The following is a 15,116-nucleotide window of genomic DNA, read 5'->3' as shown; positions in this document are numbered from 1 at the left end:
AAAAGTTCCCCGACGGCAAGGACTCTTGACAACGAGTGCAAACACGCCGCCTCTTTTCCAACTCTTGTCCCGTTGCATATACTGTAGGATACGCGCGCACGTAGTCTGGATTATGTACGGGCCGGGCCGTACATAATCCAGACTACTTACTCCCTCCCCAGTGTACCATCAATCATTGATTTGTGCATGGCTTTGGGGCCTACATTACACCATTAAATTGAAGAAGAATAAAAAAGAAAGGATAACTAGGTTAACATTGTTTACTTGCAATTTGATGCTTTTAGACGTTTTCACTCATAATGCAATCTGCATAATTCACAATTGACCTGTTTTTCACTTGTGTTGCAATCCGCATAATGCATATGCACGCTCGGATGTTTCCCGTCGACGTCCAACAAACTCGGGACGTCTTCCACTTCACTCGATGCGCGCGCACAAGTCATGAAGCGGCTTCTTCGCCGTCCTGACTCTGGGCCGCGTGACCTTGGTGGTCTTCCTCGCCCCAAATTTTCAAGAAATATTGAAAAGGCTGTAGTTTTTTTGTGTGTAATGACGCTACTGCCGATAAAAGACAAAGGTCCGGATGAGACGCGCTCCATTTTCAAGGCCTGTTTGTCGCTCTGTGCCTTAGCAAAGCGAATGACGTGGATGCATGTTGAAAGGATGTGCACCTTGGTTTCTAGTTGAAGAAAGCGTGTTTGTTTCAAAAACGTTGAGCCCAACTGTCAAATGTTTATTCAAGTGAAGATGCAATACTACCATTGAAATGACATTTCCATGCAAAATGGCCAAATAGATTGGGTGTCGAGCCGGGGTGGACCAATGCCATTCTTGGAGTCGCATTGCTTAGTCAGGCATGCAAGAAAACACGGAGAAAGGGAGTCAATCATGTCGGAGGGATCCATTTTGGTTGGCCCGTTTGTAAAAATGTTGTGCTTCCCCCCCCCCAATTTCCACTCAGTCAAGTGAGTCATGTTGGCAAACGCGCCCTCAAAATTCTCAAGGCCGTCCATCCGTCTGTCCGCATTCGTCACTTCCTTTCGAGCCAAGAAGACGAAGAGGAGCGGAAGAGGAGAGCTGGCGTTTGGCTGCTCTTGTTTAGGCCTACGTGCAGCTTAGATTCATTGACAACCCCCCCCCCCCCACCACCAATACCACCACTCATGTCAAATCTTACAAAATGTCACTGAATTCCATCAAAACGCTTTACAGTGAATGCGTGTTTTTTTTTTACAATTATCTCCCGTTCACAAATAGACAAACAATACACACACACACACACACACACACACACACACACACACACACACACACACACACACACACACACACACACACACACACACACACACAGACCAACCTTCACCACCCCCTACAAAGACGACAGTATGACGAGACACACAAACCGATAGAGAGCCACAAGTACACGCACAGTCCCCCTCAGTGGTCCTCCCCCAAAATGTGCCGTAGCCCCCCTCCCTCCCTCCCTCCCTCCCTCCCCGCGACCTTGCGCAGCTGGTGCCGCTGAAAGGAATCGAGCCGGCAGCCAATCCACGCTCACCTCGGTTGGCGCGCCATTGTGTCCGAGGCAAATGTTCTTTTGTGGTCCCTTTTCACCATTTTGACCTTTTCATCATCTCATAGGGACGCAAAGTACTTGACCTCTCGCCCCACCCGCACGCGCGTGCGTGGGTGCGTGCGCATAACGCCCATCGGCGCGCTTTCGGCGACCATGCACGTCCACGAATGCGTCTACAATGAAGTCAATTTGCGCCGATTGCGGGTAAAGGTCCAAATTCGGGTCGGGAAAGCGTCGAATCCCGTCGACGCGCCTCAGCGGACGGAGCCGCTTGCGCGTGAAAAAGAAAGGGTGCTTGTGTCGGGCAGGTGCTGCATGGAGCCACCGGCACCGACATCAGCTTCCCTGTGTTGTGCGGTGACACACGCTTCAATTGTCTCTACGTCTATCTGCATGTGTCCTCGGAGGTGCGGGCTGGCTCGGGCGCGACGGGTGGGGGTACTAATGAGTGCTTATTGTCTTCATGTCCATTACGACTGCTTCAATTCATTAGCACTGCGCGCGTCTACAATGAAGTCAATTTGCAGACTTGCATTGAGAACTTCTTGATGGCGGGCCAAAGAAATCCTAAACAAAGGAAGCTAAAAGTCTTATCAGTGTGGTGGGTGCATGGGAGTGAAAAGATTGGATTGGACTGGAATGCAAATGGAAGATTTGAATGACTTCGAAGAGGTGACCGACTCGTCGCGGGACATCCATCACAAACCGCTAAACGTCTATCAATTGGCAATCTTTACAAAATAGTCACTTTTGACGCACCAAAACACACACACACACACACACATATACATATACATATATATATATATATATATATATATATATATATATATATATATATATATATATATATATATTATACATACACACATACAATATAACAAATATATCAATACACACACACACACACACATCTAGACGCACTATCCTAAAAATATAATAAAGTCAATCTCTATTTCACGGCTATCACATCATTAAGCACGCACACCGATTGTGTATGCGCGAACTGGGCGCATGTCTGCTTCCTAAAAATACAAGTTGAGAGGCAAGCGAGCAGCAATCGAGCTCAGCAGGGCTCCCTCCGCCTGCCTTCTCACCGTGAGTGACACGCATGCGCATCTTTGCGGCTGCATTGCCCCTACCTCTACCGAGAGTAAACCTTCGTCACGATTTATTTCATTTAAATAAAGAAATATCAAATCATTTCACGCAGTCAGTACAAATCACGCTGTGCTACGTTAAAATCTCCATTATTCATAAATAAACTTTCTGATCTATGTCAAGTTTTGCGCGGTTCCTCCCATTTGATCGCAATCCCAATTGACGATGGCGACCATTGTCTAGTGACGTCACATTGTGGTACGACATCTAAACTCGGACCGCCCGGTTCAAAGGGTTGTTGCGCATGGGGCTCGGGTTCTAGTGGGATTTTTCCTACTTTCCATTTTCCACGAATGCAGCTTTACAGTTTGTCGTCATGGGAGCGCGGCGCGCTAATTGCACCTTAATTGCAGGTTAGCCGCCAAGGACGCTTGATCACCGGGGGGGCGGGGGGTAGTCCGCCTGTCACTCACACGTCACTTGAGCGCACGCAAGAGCGGGGAACACACGCGCGCACGCACCTTGATGAACACTCTCCGACGAGCGCGCGCGCACACACTTGTCTTTCGCGTGGAGGAGCAATTGCAAATCTGAGCAAGTGAAAAAAGTCAAGCAGCGCGACGACGGCGTCACGTCACGCGCGTGTTCGTTCGAAAGGAAAGAGCGTGTGCGCGCACGCGCGCAGAAGAGGGACGCGCGTCCTTGGACTTAATGGCTTGTCAATGACAAAAGACGCGCGCGCGCGCTTGCAAATGGAGTTTAAGAGAAAGAAAAAGCTCGTCAGGAGCTCATTCGAGGCACTTTTGTGACCTCGCGGCAGCTGAGCTTTTATGGAGGACAGGGAAGAGAAAAAAAAACATCTCTGAAAAGCTTTTTCAAACTATTGCGTTGCATGTTCCAATGACGAGTTGCATTCAGGCCGATGAGAGTCAAGGGCCGATCACAATTCAAATCCTCACATCCCAATTGTTTGATTTATCCATCAATCAATTGCTTGCTATTGTCGTTACTAAAGCTTTGGGAATTTGCCCTTAGTCTAAGCGTCGCAATTCCATGTGTTGAAAAATGAGTTTGAGGGCGCACGGTGCGGTTCTGCGGCGGCCCGCGAGTCGGGAGAGGAGAAGCGGCCGTATGCCCTCACACCATTTTGCTTCGCTTTGCGCGAGAAAGCGGCAAGACAACTCGATGGGGAGGCTAAGGCTAAACGATTACGCGTTAGGTCCAGATTGAACGAACACGCGGTGTTTGCGACGCCAAGGTTACACTGCATGGCACAGGCGCACCATGCATGCAGCCGTCTGCTTTCTTTGGGGGCCAATCAATAAGTCATTATGCCACCATGCACGTGCACGTGCAGGGTCTTTTTCTTGCGCGTCCTTGGCGGGCGAGCCCGCTTGATCAAGCGCCGCTCGCTCGCATGCACAAACAGGCAGACGCATGCACGCGTTCATTTCCACCTGACGCGGCAGCGCAAAAAACAAACAAAACTCACGCATGCGCGCGCCATTGCCTCTATTCAAATACAGCCAGCAAGTGAGATATGCAGAGCTGCATGGAGAAAGAAAAGCAGCCACAACCAAAACACATATTGGCCCCCGTGCACAATTTCATTTCATAGTTGCTAGGCATAATCATGACATTTGCAAACTCGCAGAGTTTTGTGTCTTCCTACAGGCTACAGGCTTAGGGCGCCTTTCCAAGCCCGCCGTAAAAGGCTGCCTCTCCGTCGCCATCTGCTGGCGGCATTGCCTCATCACCACTCAAAGGCAAGCGGCGTCGCTCAAAGGCAAGGAAGGATGGAGGGAAAGTTGGGAGAAAGGAAGGGAAGAAAGAAAGGAAAGAAGGAAGCAAGCAAGCAAGTAAGCGAGCGAGGAAGGAAGGAAGGAAGGAAGGAAGGAAGGAAGGAAGGAAGGAAGGAAGGAAGGAAGGAAGGAAGGAAGGAAGGAAGGGTGCAGCTTCAGCCGGGGCGTTAGTACACAAAAGTGCCCATTGGACGTCTCGCTAATCATTTTTTTTTAAACCGTGATTTCTGCAAAATATTATCCCAAATCAGCTACAACGAGCTGTCAAGTGAGGTCACTTCCGTCATGGGCTTCTAGGCCGGCCACCTGCGCGGGCGGAAGGATGAGAGCAGTTATTGCGGGCAGGCTGCCCAATGGCCGGCCGGCCGGCCAGCCAGCCACCAAGAGTCAAAAAGGGGCCGGCTCACCTGTCGGTCGAGCGAGCGAGCGAGCGAGCGGCCGCCTCGTCTTCGGCCGGTTCTGACGCCATTTCCTGCTTTGCCCCGCCCCCTTCCTCTTCAAAACAGCCAATGGCATCCACGGTGATGAGCTCCTGCCCCTGAGCCTTCTGGGCGCGCACCTTCTGAGAGGGGCGCACGCTCGTCAGCGGGTGCCGGCCGACGGACGGACAAACTCTCACCTGCACCTTGTGCTTGTCCGACTTCATGTGCTCCACAAACTTCCGGGGCGTCTTGAAATGACGACGGCACGCCGCACAGAACGGCCGCGCCACACGCTTGAGCGCCTGTCAGAAAACAAATGAGACTGGGAAACGCGCACACGCCATCCATCAACTCACTTTGTGTCGTTTGGTCTGGCGATGGCTGATGACATCATGGCTAAAGTCACTCTGACAAGTGTCGCACCAACGGCGTCTCCTGGCGGACAAAGCACGTCACAGCAGAGCCGGCGCCTGTGTTTGGCTGGAATTCGTCGGTTCCTACCTGTTGGAGAGCGCGCGCGTGACGACACTGACGGAATGCGCCATCTCCTCCCACTTGCTCACGTGATCTGAGCTGCTCATGTGCTCCACAAACATCTAAACACACGCACGCAGGTCAAAGATGATGGCTGCGAAAGTCTGGCGCTTGGCCGGCCTCCCGCCGTCCGCACCGGCATGGTTGAGCAGGTGACCCCGCACAGGTGACAGCGAAGCCCCGGATCCGCCCGCCGCTCGCCGGCCATCTTGAAGGCGCGACCGTCGCCGCGCCGCTGGATAGTCACCTTTAGCGAAGACGCGCTCTGGAGAAGGCGCGAACACGGCAAGTGTTTCGGCGCTGCTGCGACAACGCGGTCGGCGCGGGGGCGACGACAAGTTTGACTCACCGGGCAAGTTTGGTAGCCGTGGCGACTCCCTCCTGCTCCTGCTGCGTTTGCTGGCTCCGGAGGACAAACTCCATCGCTGCTGTCATCGGAGGGGAAAAGAGGCGGACGTTCCGGAGCAGCGCTCTGGCGCGCCGCTCCGACTCGCGAGTCCACCCGCGAGTCCGCGCCCTCGTCACCGGCGGTCGACATGGCGGCGGTCGACATGGCGGCGGTCTCCTCGGCTCGACATTGAAACACACTTCAGGCGACAACGTCCAACGTCCTTCAATTGCTCAGCCCTGTTGAAGCCAATTCAAGGTGTCGCGTTTTTTGGACCAGTAGACGTCATCCACTGACGTCGCGAGTGCTTGGGAATGCGGCAGCGACTCGCTTCCGGGTTTTGACGAAAGACGCTTGGCGAGCGAAAACCTTTTCTCGTCGTCTTTAATGAATCCCAAAGCGGCTTTTGAAGCCCTTAGAAGTGAGCCCGTTGGGGGCTCATCGGTAGTGTTGGGGTTCCGATGCTTCGGAGCGTGTATCGAGTCATCCAGGAAGTGTTTAGTGCAGCGCGCATCGAAGCATGTATGGTTGGTTGTGGAGCGGTGACGTCACCGATGACTTGGTCTGCTCGCCCGACGGGTGCCGTGATTGGCTGACAGGCTTCGTCTGCTCGACGGGTGCCGTGATTGGCTGACACACAGACAAGGCTTCGTCTGCTCGACGAGTGCCGTGATTGGCTGACACGCAAAAGCGTCTTGCCCGCGCAATTGGACTTTTTGTGCTACAATACAAGATTCTTTGCAAACGAACCGTTTTCATGGAGCCTGCGAGAAAAGGGAAGGAAACATTCCTCAGTGTGGGAACATTTTGATCTCATTTCCCCAAATAAGGTGTTCTTTTGTATGGTGCCCTATTTGATCCAAGTTGCATTCTCTTCGAAAGTGTCCCTGATGCTCCCTCCGGTGGTTAGGCTGCGGCGCTTTCACCGCGCGAGGCTTGGGGTCGACGCCCGGTCAGGGACCCATGTGCCAGTCTATTGACAAAGACTATTGTTTTGGAATAAAAATCAATAACCTCCGTTGCACAAGCACTCACTCCTCTTTACTGTTCACAAGCACAAGTACAAGTCATCTTCATCCATAAGCACATCGGTCTTTCCTTGTTAAAACACAGCAGCCCTTCTAAACAAAATGTGTTCCGGCAACGTTTAGTGTCTTAATAGACATTGATGGTATTTATTTACATATTATAATATATAGTATATGTATATATTATATTATATTATATACACGTCACTTCCTGCATCGATTAAAAAGCCACCGTTTGGTGACTTGTGCCTGGCTTCACCAAGAGCAAGAAAGCACACTGACCGATGCTGCTGGCTGGCTGGCTGGCTGGCTGGCAGGCTGGCTGGCTGCCGTACTTTATTCAAGTCTCTCTGGTGTTGATGGCGACTTGCACAATGAAAGGCTTTGACAAAGACACAAAGACCAGGCGGCTAAATTCCGTCAGATCGGCAGAACCTCTTGCAACAGGGATGCTTGCCGCGAGTGCTATGACACAACCAAAACAATGTGGGGTTTTTTCAAATGGTCAATGCGATGTGATTGGCTGGCGGGCTGGCTGGCTGGCTAGCTGGCTGATTTGTTTCACTGCTGCATTTGAACGCAAATGTTGAATCCTGCCTTCCTTTAAGCATCTGGTGGCGCGCCACAGGAAGGCGAGCGAGCGCTCGTGCAAACGGGAAATGTCAGACGCTGACGTGGAGTGGTTAACGTTCTTCTTGGTGTGTGCTTGTGCGTGCGTGCGTGCGTGCGTGCGTACCAACTTGCTAGGGAACCTCCCACTTGCAGTTGTCGCTGCCGCCGCCGGCCTGTAGCCGGCCGGCTCAGCGATGATCCGAATTGCGAAACTCGCCGTTTTCTGTGATCTGCAGCGATGATGTGTTGCTAGGAGACAAACCGTTCCTCTGTGATGTCACGCCGTAGCGCTCTTTCAGCTGAGCCAGCGCCGCCATCAGGCGACTGTTGGTAGCGTCCAGATTTGCCATCCGCTTCTCCTGATCGACACATTGGTATCATGATTACTACACATGGTCAGAATGGCAAATGTGTTTTGTTTGTTTTGACAAAGGGAGCGTGCCATTCGCTCACCCTCGTATTAAACAGACAGACCTGTGCCTCAATGATCTTTTGCTTGGAGTCAACCACAGCCTGCATTTCGGAATGATCTTTCTTCAGCTCCTCTTCCACTGCCATCAACCTGCTCGGGTCAAAGGGTGTGTGTTACTTCCCAGGCAGGCAGCCAGGCAGCCTGGCAGCCAGGCAGCCTGGCAGCCAGGCAGCCAGGCAGCCTGGCAGCCAGGCAGCCAGGCAGCCAGGCAGCCAGGCAGCCAGGCAGCCAGGCAGCCAGGCAGCCAGGCAGCCAGGCACGCAGACACAACGAGAAGTGAACCTGCTGATGATGCTGTTCATCTGGAGATCTTTGTCATCCTGCAGCCTCCTCAGCCGACTCTCTGTATCCTCCAGTCGAGCCTGAAGCGCATGAACATGTGACTCAAAAAGCTTTCATGGCTTGATTGATTGAAAAAAAAAAAGTTCAACATAGTACATGCATGCTGTGCTTTTGTGTGTATTGGAAGTGAAGAAATGAAGCCAGTGTCCTGTGCGGTGGCAGCGGCCCGAAGCCAAACAGAAGATGGGCTGCACCTACCTGATATTCCTGCAGCAGACGCTGGTTTTGCTGGTCCTGAACCAGGAGCCGGGCCTCACACTCCTCCTGACGCAGGGCCGCCACACGAAGTTTCTCCTGCAGCAATGCAATGTCCTGCTGGTACTGTCCACGCGCACACACACACACAACCATGAATTAGGTGTGTCTCGGTTAAGGTGTTCAGCGGCAGGTTGGCAGGCGCTTGGTTACCTTGTCGATGAGGGCATCGTCATGGCGGTCGTCTTCCGTCTCGGCGTAGGAAGAGGCAGAGTTCATGTTGAGAAGCCAGGCGGCCGTACGGTCCAACGCGCATGGAGACGGCGCCTGGGCAAACGCACGCGCCACCGTGTCGAGGTTTAGCGTGCGCGGCGTGGTACGGTACGGTACGGGCCGGCCAGGTTGCCACGCTACTGACCTTTGTGGCAGGCCGCACTTTTTCGGGACTGTCTCCTTTGGACGAAGACGAGGCCTGGCGCAGTCGCGAGTGTCCGCTGCTGGGCCAATCGGGACTGGACGACATCATGCTCCCAGAGGTGGGGCGAGGGGGGAGCATGCTGGGCGGCGTGCGGCCCCGCGTCGGGGGCGGCGCCGCCGCCAAGGGCGGCGGCGGTTGGTCAATGCGACGCTGAGGACCCGTGCAGCTCTGACGGGGGGGCGCGCCGCCACCTAGTGCGAGAGCGGGGCGTCAACCCTCCCTCGCTCGGACATTCAAAGGTAGGTCGGCTGCATACGTCTCATTGGTGACAAGGAAAGAAAAATGTTACTTGTGATGTTGTCCGAGAGCGCTCTTCTGTTTTGCTCTTCTCCGCTGCTGCTGCTGGATACGGCCGACAGACGCTCTCCTCGCTCGCCCCCGCAGGCCGCGCCCACTTGCATCTGGGTGAGGAAGGCGGATCTGGGCGCGACGGCCGAGTTGCGCTCATCCCCGCCTTGCGAGGTCGCAGAGCAGCCGTCGGAGGGCGCGGCCTCGGCCCGGCGGGGTTGCCGCGACGACATGTGATAGACGGGGTTCTGGAAGGACAACGGCAGCAACCCCGCCCTGCGCTGCCATTGGCTGTCATCCGCCGCATCACCGGGGAAGGAATCCTGCAGGTCCACCAGAGACAGGCTCCGGCCCTCCGCACTGCTCACTTCCTGGCCCGCTCTCGCGAACGCCGCCTCGTCGTTGGGCTCCGAGTAGGAGGAGCTCGGGGCCGGAGAGCCGCGCGGGCCTACGACAAGCGACACGCGAGTTCAGCTGTCACGGACGGACGAGGCTCGGGCCAAAGATGAAAGGTCACCTGACGCAGGCTGAAGACTGGAACCTTTTGTGACAAAGAACAAATCTTTGTTTTCAGGCGTGGGCGACGGAAGCCTGGTGAAATCCACCAACCTGCGACAAATTCCGTCGTTATTTACGGAAAGCTCGGCCATTCTGCTAACGGCGGTGCTGCCATGGCTTCGCACGTGTTTCCCATAGCAAAGAGGTCAATCCATTCCAAGAAGGTGACAAAAGCAGCCTCGAGCGGTAACGGAATACACGTGGCACTGTTACGTAATTGGGACGAAACAAAAAAGAACCTGCCCAGATTCAATCCCGCGAACCTTCGGTACCCACTGCGCCACCCCGGCCGCAGCCGAGACCGACAGCCAGTCAGTCGGTCATCAGCTGCCGGCAGCTGCCGATAGCTGCTCACCGGCTGGTGACCAGCTGCCGGCAGCTGGCTCGGCTCGGCCCTTCCCATCTGGGCTGTGTCGTTGCGCTGGTGAGGCGGTTGCTGACTCAGGTATGGGGACTAACCCTCCGTCCGGTCCAACGCCGCACTGCTGGCCGAGCGAGGGATTGCATGCTGCCAGAGGAGGTGAGAGGGGCGGCGGCGACAAAGGTGGTGGTGGCGGTGGCGGCGGCGGCGGCGGCGGGGACGACAATTGCTGCTCGGGCGAGGAGGCTTTCCCGGGATAAGGCCCGCCCCCGGGGTTGGCCAGAGCCGCCGTCACGTCCCGTAGGATCCGAGGAAGCGGACTCAGCTTGGACAGGCAGGACTGAGGAGGAAAGGCGGACGTGTCACCTGGGTGCCACCCGGCCGAAGGCTCCTCCTGCATCGAGAAGGTCATGCCTAACACCTGAGCAAATTTGCAGCTGCGCCACGCACGTCAGCCGACTGAACGTCTGGCCAGCGACCGGCCGCTTTTGCCGCGTGTATAGTCTGTCATGTACGCTGAGCACGAGCGAAAGCTTCTCCTGCGTGTCACCCACCCCGGTCACCCCTGGTACCTGTTTGGAACCCCCTCCCTCCTCCGAACGCTCGGTCGGTCGGTCACCTGGTCCAGCTCAGCGAGCAAGGTGTGCAGGCAGGACAGCTCCCGGCCCAGGTCGACGTATCCGTCAAAGCCGGCGCCGGTGTGGTTGAGTCCATCGGGGTTGGAGATCTCCTGCAGGAATCGCTGCATGTTGCTCCACTGGAGCTCCACAAAGTCGTTCATGAAGAGCATGTATTCTTCTTTAGTGCCGAACCTAAAAGCGGCGCGGGCAGGCGTTACGCCGGGCCGGCTGGCCAGCCGGCCGGTCGGCCGGCGAACGATCGGACAGACGGACTCACTTGCTGAAGTTGGCCAGCGTCTGGATGACTTTGGCGATGAGCGTCAGCGTGCGAGCCGTGCGCTCGTCGGGGTATCCTTGCGTCAGGTCGAAGAGCGAGGGCGACATCACCGCCGGACACAGGAAGCGCAGGAACAGCGAGGCGCTGATCAGGCGCTCGCTGATGTCTGTTCTCCCACGGTTGCTGCACTCCTGACGCCACGAGGCAAAAACCTCCTTCAGCTCCCGAGGAAACACCCTGTAGGGGGCACGCCGCGCCGTCAGTCACTTGGAGTCGAGGCGCGGCTGAGTGAGTGAGTGAATGGCTGAATGGCTGGGTCTGAGCGCACGGATGCGCACGGATGCGCACGTGCGCCGCCGCTGTGGTTGTCTGAGTGTCCCAGGTATACATGCGTGCGGGCCAGACCTGTAGGAGTCGAGTATCTTGCAGAAGGCCAGCTCACAGCACATTCTCAGGTTGGCCTGATGCTCGGCCAGCTCAGAGCCGGCGCAGCGAGACGCGTCCACCTCGCAGTTCTCGTCCGACTCGCACAGAGCTTTGATGAACTCGCCTGAACACAGGCAACGTACGCGTCAGCCTCGCTTGGTGTCGGAGTGCCGGCCGGCCGGCCAGCCGGCCAGCCAGCCAGCCAGCCGGCCAGCCGGCCAGCCTGCCAGCCAGCCAGCCAGCCAGCCAGCCAGCCAGCCAGCCGGCCGGCCAGCCGGCTGGCCGGCCGGCCAACCGAGCAGCCGGCCTGCAATGGCGTACCCAGCGCGTCCTGCAGGTACTTTTGTCCAATCAGCTTCAAGTATTCCTCAATGCTTTTAGTGGCCAGGGTGTTCTCTCTGAAGATCAGCTGATCATTGTCCCGGTAACGGTCCACCTCCGACATCATCAAGTCCGTCAGGAAGTCCTGTCGACGGCGAGCGTCAGGGGTTGCGTGACGGGGGCGGGCGGGGTTCCTACCTTGGCTTTGCCGGTGCTGTGCAGGATGTGAACCAGCGCCGCCGCCACTTCCTCTTTGGCTCGCAGGCCGATGGAAGATTCCAGCGTGTTGCACAGCAGCAAGTAGTTGGCGCTGATGAACTCGGCAAACTCTTTGTACTGCTCCATGGGCAGGATGGCTACGCTCTGGTAGCGCGCCTTCACCCGCACCGTCGGCACGCTCGACTTGCCTGTTGACCCGGGCGTGGAAACCGATGCAGCGACGCGTCACGTTCCGGATCCTGCCGCAAAGGCCGCTGGCGGGCCAGCGTGCCCAAATATACATATCTCACCCCTGATGGTGCTGGGCATGCTGACCGTGTACCACTTCTCCACCAGCTGTCTGCCCGTCACCGTGATGACGGGGATGTTGACCAGACCCACGTAGCTGCTCTTGTCCTTCTTGCGTTTCCTGTCTGTGTCTTTGTAGATGTGCAGCGTCACGGCGTTGACGCACGGCAGACTGCTGAAGTCGAAGCGCTCGCCCCAAAAGATGTTGTCCGTCTTCATCTTGCAGGACGTGCGTGCGTACAGGCTGTCGTCTAGACAAAGTTCACAGAAGTACCTGCGCACAGCAGGCCGGAGAGAGGGAGGGAGGGAGGGAGGGAGGGAGTCGGTGTGAGTGGTCTCCACCTTCCAACAAAGTTAGAGCTCGAAGCGCGCGCGCGCACACACACACACACACGCACACACGCACGCACACACACACACACACACACACACACACACACACACACACACACACACACACAACGCCTTCTCCGAGTCCACAAAACACACGTGCCGCCGCCACGCAGCCTCCAGGACCGAGCAAAGTCCGAGCTGAGCCGAGTGAGCGGCCGCCGCGAGCGTATTCGGCCGCCGCCACCGGCCAACGGTCACCTCTTCTTGGCGGGCAGGTCCTTGGCTTCGATGACCCACAAGGTCAGAAGGTTCTCCAGGCGTCGGCTGTTGTCTTTGTTGGGTTGCACAGCTCGCCGCAGGTTCTCCATCCACTTGTCCCGCTCGGCCGCTGAGCGGCACGAGAAGCACTTGGTCCCCGCCGAGGTGGTCACCTGCCGTGCCGACGGGTCGCGGGCAGGGTGAGAGTGGCCTACCCGCCGACGGCCAGCCCGCCCACCCCCGCCGTGCCTCTGACCTCAAAGCAGTAGTCCTGGCCCAGAAGCGAGGAGTGAACGGGTTTGATGATCACCGATTGGTCCATTTTCAGCTCCAGAGAGGTCACCCCTCCGCCGCTTAACACCGACTCCTGACGAGCGCAGCGCGGCCGACGCATGACACGCCTGCGCACAAAACAAGTGTCTGGACATCGCGCGTCCGGATGGCTCCAGCCCGGCCCGCCTTGACCCATTTGTGTCTGACGGCGGAAACGTGATCAGGGGGCAGACGCGGGATGAGCACCCAAAAGACCTCCGGAAGCAATTCTGACGGCATTATTTTTAGAGCCAGCTACTTCGGATAATTGCCGTCAAAGGGCCCGTTGCAAGTCAATGTATTGCGTGAATTAGAAATGGCTGGGACGTACATTGACATTCAATAAAACATCAAAATGTTTCTTTTATGCCGTGTAAAGGGTTACAATTAAGTCATGTAAACATGCCACAGCATAAATGCTATTAGGGTACTCTCAAGTTACATAATACCATTGATTCGATCGAATATGAACATTATGGGATGTCGGAAAATGAGTTGCCCATCTCAGGTTCCCTCAAACCTAAAGTTGAGTTGAACGCTTGCATTTCTAAAGGTCGTATTGAAGAGGAGGAAGGCGAACGGGCAGGCGGGCGTAGGGTGGGTGTGGGGGGGGGGGGGCACCCGGGCAGGGACAGTATTTCTTACACGCGAGCGAGCGACGCGCACGCGTACAGTCGTGGAGGTTTGGACGCATGCCGATCGAGCAGCGACGCACAGGTTGACTTTTGCCTTGGCGTTGCTGAAAAGCGGCGGGCCTAGCCTAGCCGCATGCTAACACGGCAGGCAGCGCGCTCGATGCACGCGCGTGCGCGCACGCACTGCAGATAGCGTGTCGATCGAGAGGACAAAAGAGAAGTACTCACAAAGCATTCTGTGCAGGTGAAGAGGAGGAGGAGAAAGAGATGGAGAAGGTTTACACACCCGCGCTATTCTCAAGCAAACAAGACCCCATGAAAGACAAACCTGCTGATCCTGTCTGTCTATCTATCTGTCTGTCTGTGCGTGCGCGCGCACGCGTCTCCTAGCTGCTGATGCTGGAGGCTCCAGCCGCGCGCGCACGGCCCCTCCCATCACGGATGCTGCCCTACTTCCTCTCTCTCCTCCCTTCCTCCATCTTTGAAAGACTGCAGCTGCTGCGCAAGGGCATCATCCAGCGACGACGTTGTCAGTCAGTCAGTCAGTATTCGGCTGAGGGTCCAAATTCCACTTTCGGACTTACTATCCCGATGCCGCAAATGGACGTCAATCAAACATCTATCTGTTCATGTCACGGGACTGACTGCGAAGCCAAACTGCTTATTTCGAGCCTTGATGATTTGAGAGAAAGAGAGAGAGCGAGCGAGAGCAATGGATAACGCCAATATATTGTACAGTGTGTCAAACCTGTTTCCAAATGCTCTTTTTCCCAGTGCATTATAACATGAAAGTGGAAGCTGCCGCTTTCTGAGGGCGTGGATGAGAAATCACCTCGAGCAAAAACGTCCCATTTTTGTGTCCGGCGGCAAAATCTGGCGCCCGCCGCCATCTAGCCGTCGACAGTGGGACGACACCCAAAACAAAGGGTCGGTAGGGCAGAGTCAAAGGCACAAAAGAAAACACGCAACGGGGACTGGCGTTGACGCCACCCGCATTTGCGACGCTCATTATGTGGGTGGATTGCTCTCGCCTGCCGTCATCCGTGCCAAAGACTTTGGAGCGGGAGCCGCTTCTGCAGACAGGTGAAGGTAGTATGCACATGGACACAAATGACACGCCCGTCAATCGGTCAGGTCAGAAGAAAAAGAACGTCTGGATAGACTCACTTGACTTTGATTGGAAGCACCTGAAGCAGATGACTTCCTCTTGGACAGTCGCGCTCACTTGACTCTTGGAAGCACCTGAAGCAGATGACTTCCTATTCTT

The 15,116-nt window shown here is 55.8% G+C and overlaps 2 protein-coding genes across 6 annotated transcripts; both read right to left on the bottom strand.

The window, feature by feature from the left end:
• Positions 1-712: 712 nt before the first annotated feature.
• LOC125993827 (cip1-interacting zinc finger protein) lies at positions 713-6,394 on the bottom strand. 4 transcript variants are annotated; one of them, XM_049762776.2, is made up of 7 exons: positions 5,788-6,394; positions 5,575-5,703; positions 5,406-5,500; positions 5,261-5,339; positions 5,102-5,206; positions 4,890-5,041; positions 713-4,788 (listed from the first exon to the last, which is right to left on the bottom strand). In XM_049762776.2, the coding sequence occupies exons 1-7, from the start codon at positions 5,989-5,991 to the stop codon at positions 4,776-4,778; spliced, it is 777 nt and encodes a 258-aa protein (XP_049618733.1). In that variant the 5' UTR covers positions 5,992-6,394; the 3' UTR covers positions 713-4,775. The 4 variants fall into 4 exon arrangements, with proteins under 4 accessions (XP_049618733.1, XP_049618735.1, XP_049618734.1 ...); XM_049762778.2 differs by having other exon boundaries at positions 5,108-5,206; XM_049762777.2 differs by having other exon boundaries at positions 4,890-5,044; positions 5,108-5,206; positions 5,788-6,392.
• Positions 6,395-6,845: 451 nt separating this feature from the next.
• On the bottom strand, positions 6,846-14,741 carry dab2ipa (DAB2 interacting protein a). 2 transcript variants are annotated; one of them, XM_049762671.2, is made up of 17 exons: positions 13,159-14,741; positions 12,903-13,075; positions 12,314-12,585; positions 12,003-12,211; positions 11,805-11,949; positions 11,463-11,607; positions 11,058-11,294; positions 10,780-10,972; positions 10,259-10,554; positions 9,759-9,850; positions 9,243-9,689; positions 8,894-9,144; positions 8,689-8,802; positions 8,479-8,601; positions 8,221-8,300; positions 7,941-8,028; positions 6,846-7,825 (listed from the first exon to the last, which is right to left on the bottom strand). In XM_049762671.2, the coding sequence occupies exons 1-17, from the start codon at positions 13,369-13,371 to the stop codon at positions 7,655-7,657; spliced, it is 3,249 nt and encodes a 1,082-aa protein (XP_049618628.1). In that variant the 5' UTR covers positions 13,372-14,741; the 3' UTR covers positions 6,846-7,654. The 2 variants fall into 2 exon arrangements, with proteins under 2 accessions (XP_049618628.1, XP_049618629.1); XM_049762672.2 differs by having other exon boundaries at positions 10,259-10,500; positions 13,159-14,737.
• Positions 14,742-15,116: the final 375 nt, after the last annotated feature.

Source organism: Syngnathus scovelli, chromosome 3 (genome assembly GCF_024217435.2).
Source record: "Syngnathus scovelli strain Florida chromosome 3, RoL_Ssco_1.2, whole genome shotgun sequence".
Classification (NCBI taxonomy): domain Eukaryota; kingdom Metazoa; phylum Chordata; class Actinopteri; order Syngnathiformes; family Syngnathidae; genus Syngnathus; species Syngnathus scovelli.
The sequence above is the reverse complement of the archived record's forward strand: the minus strand, read 5'-3'. Positions and strand labels throughout refer to the sequence as shown.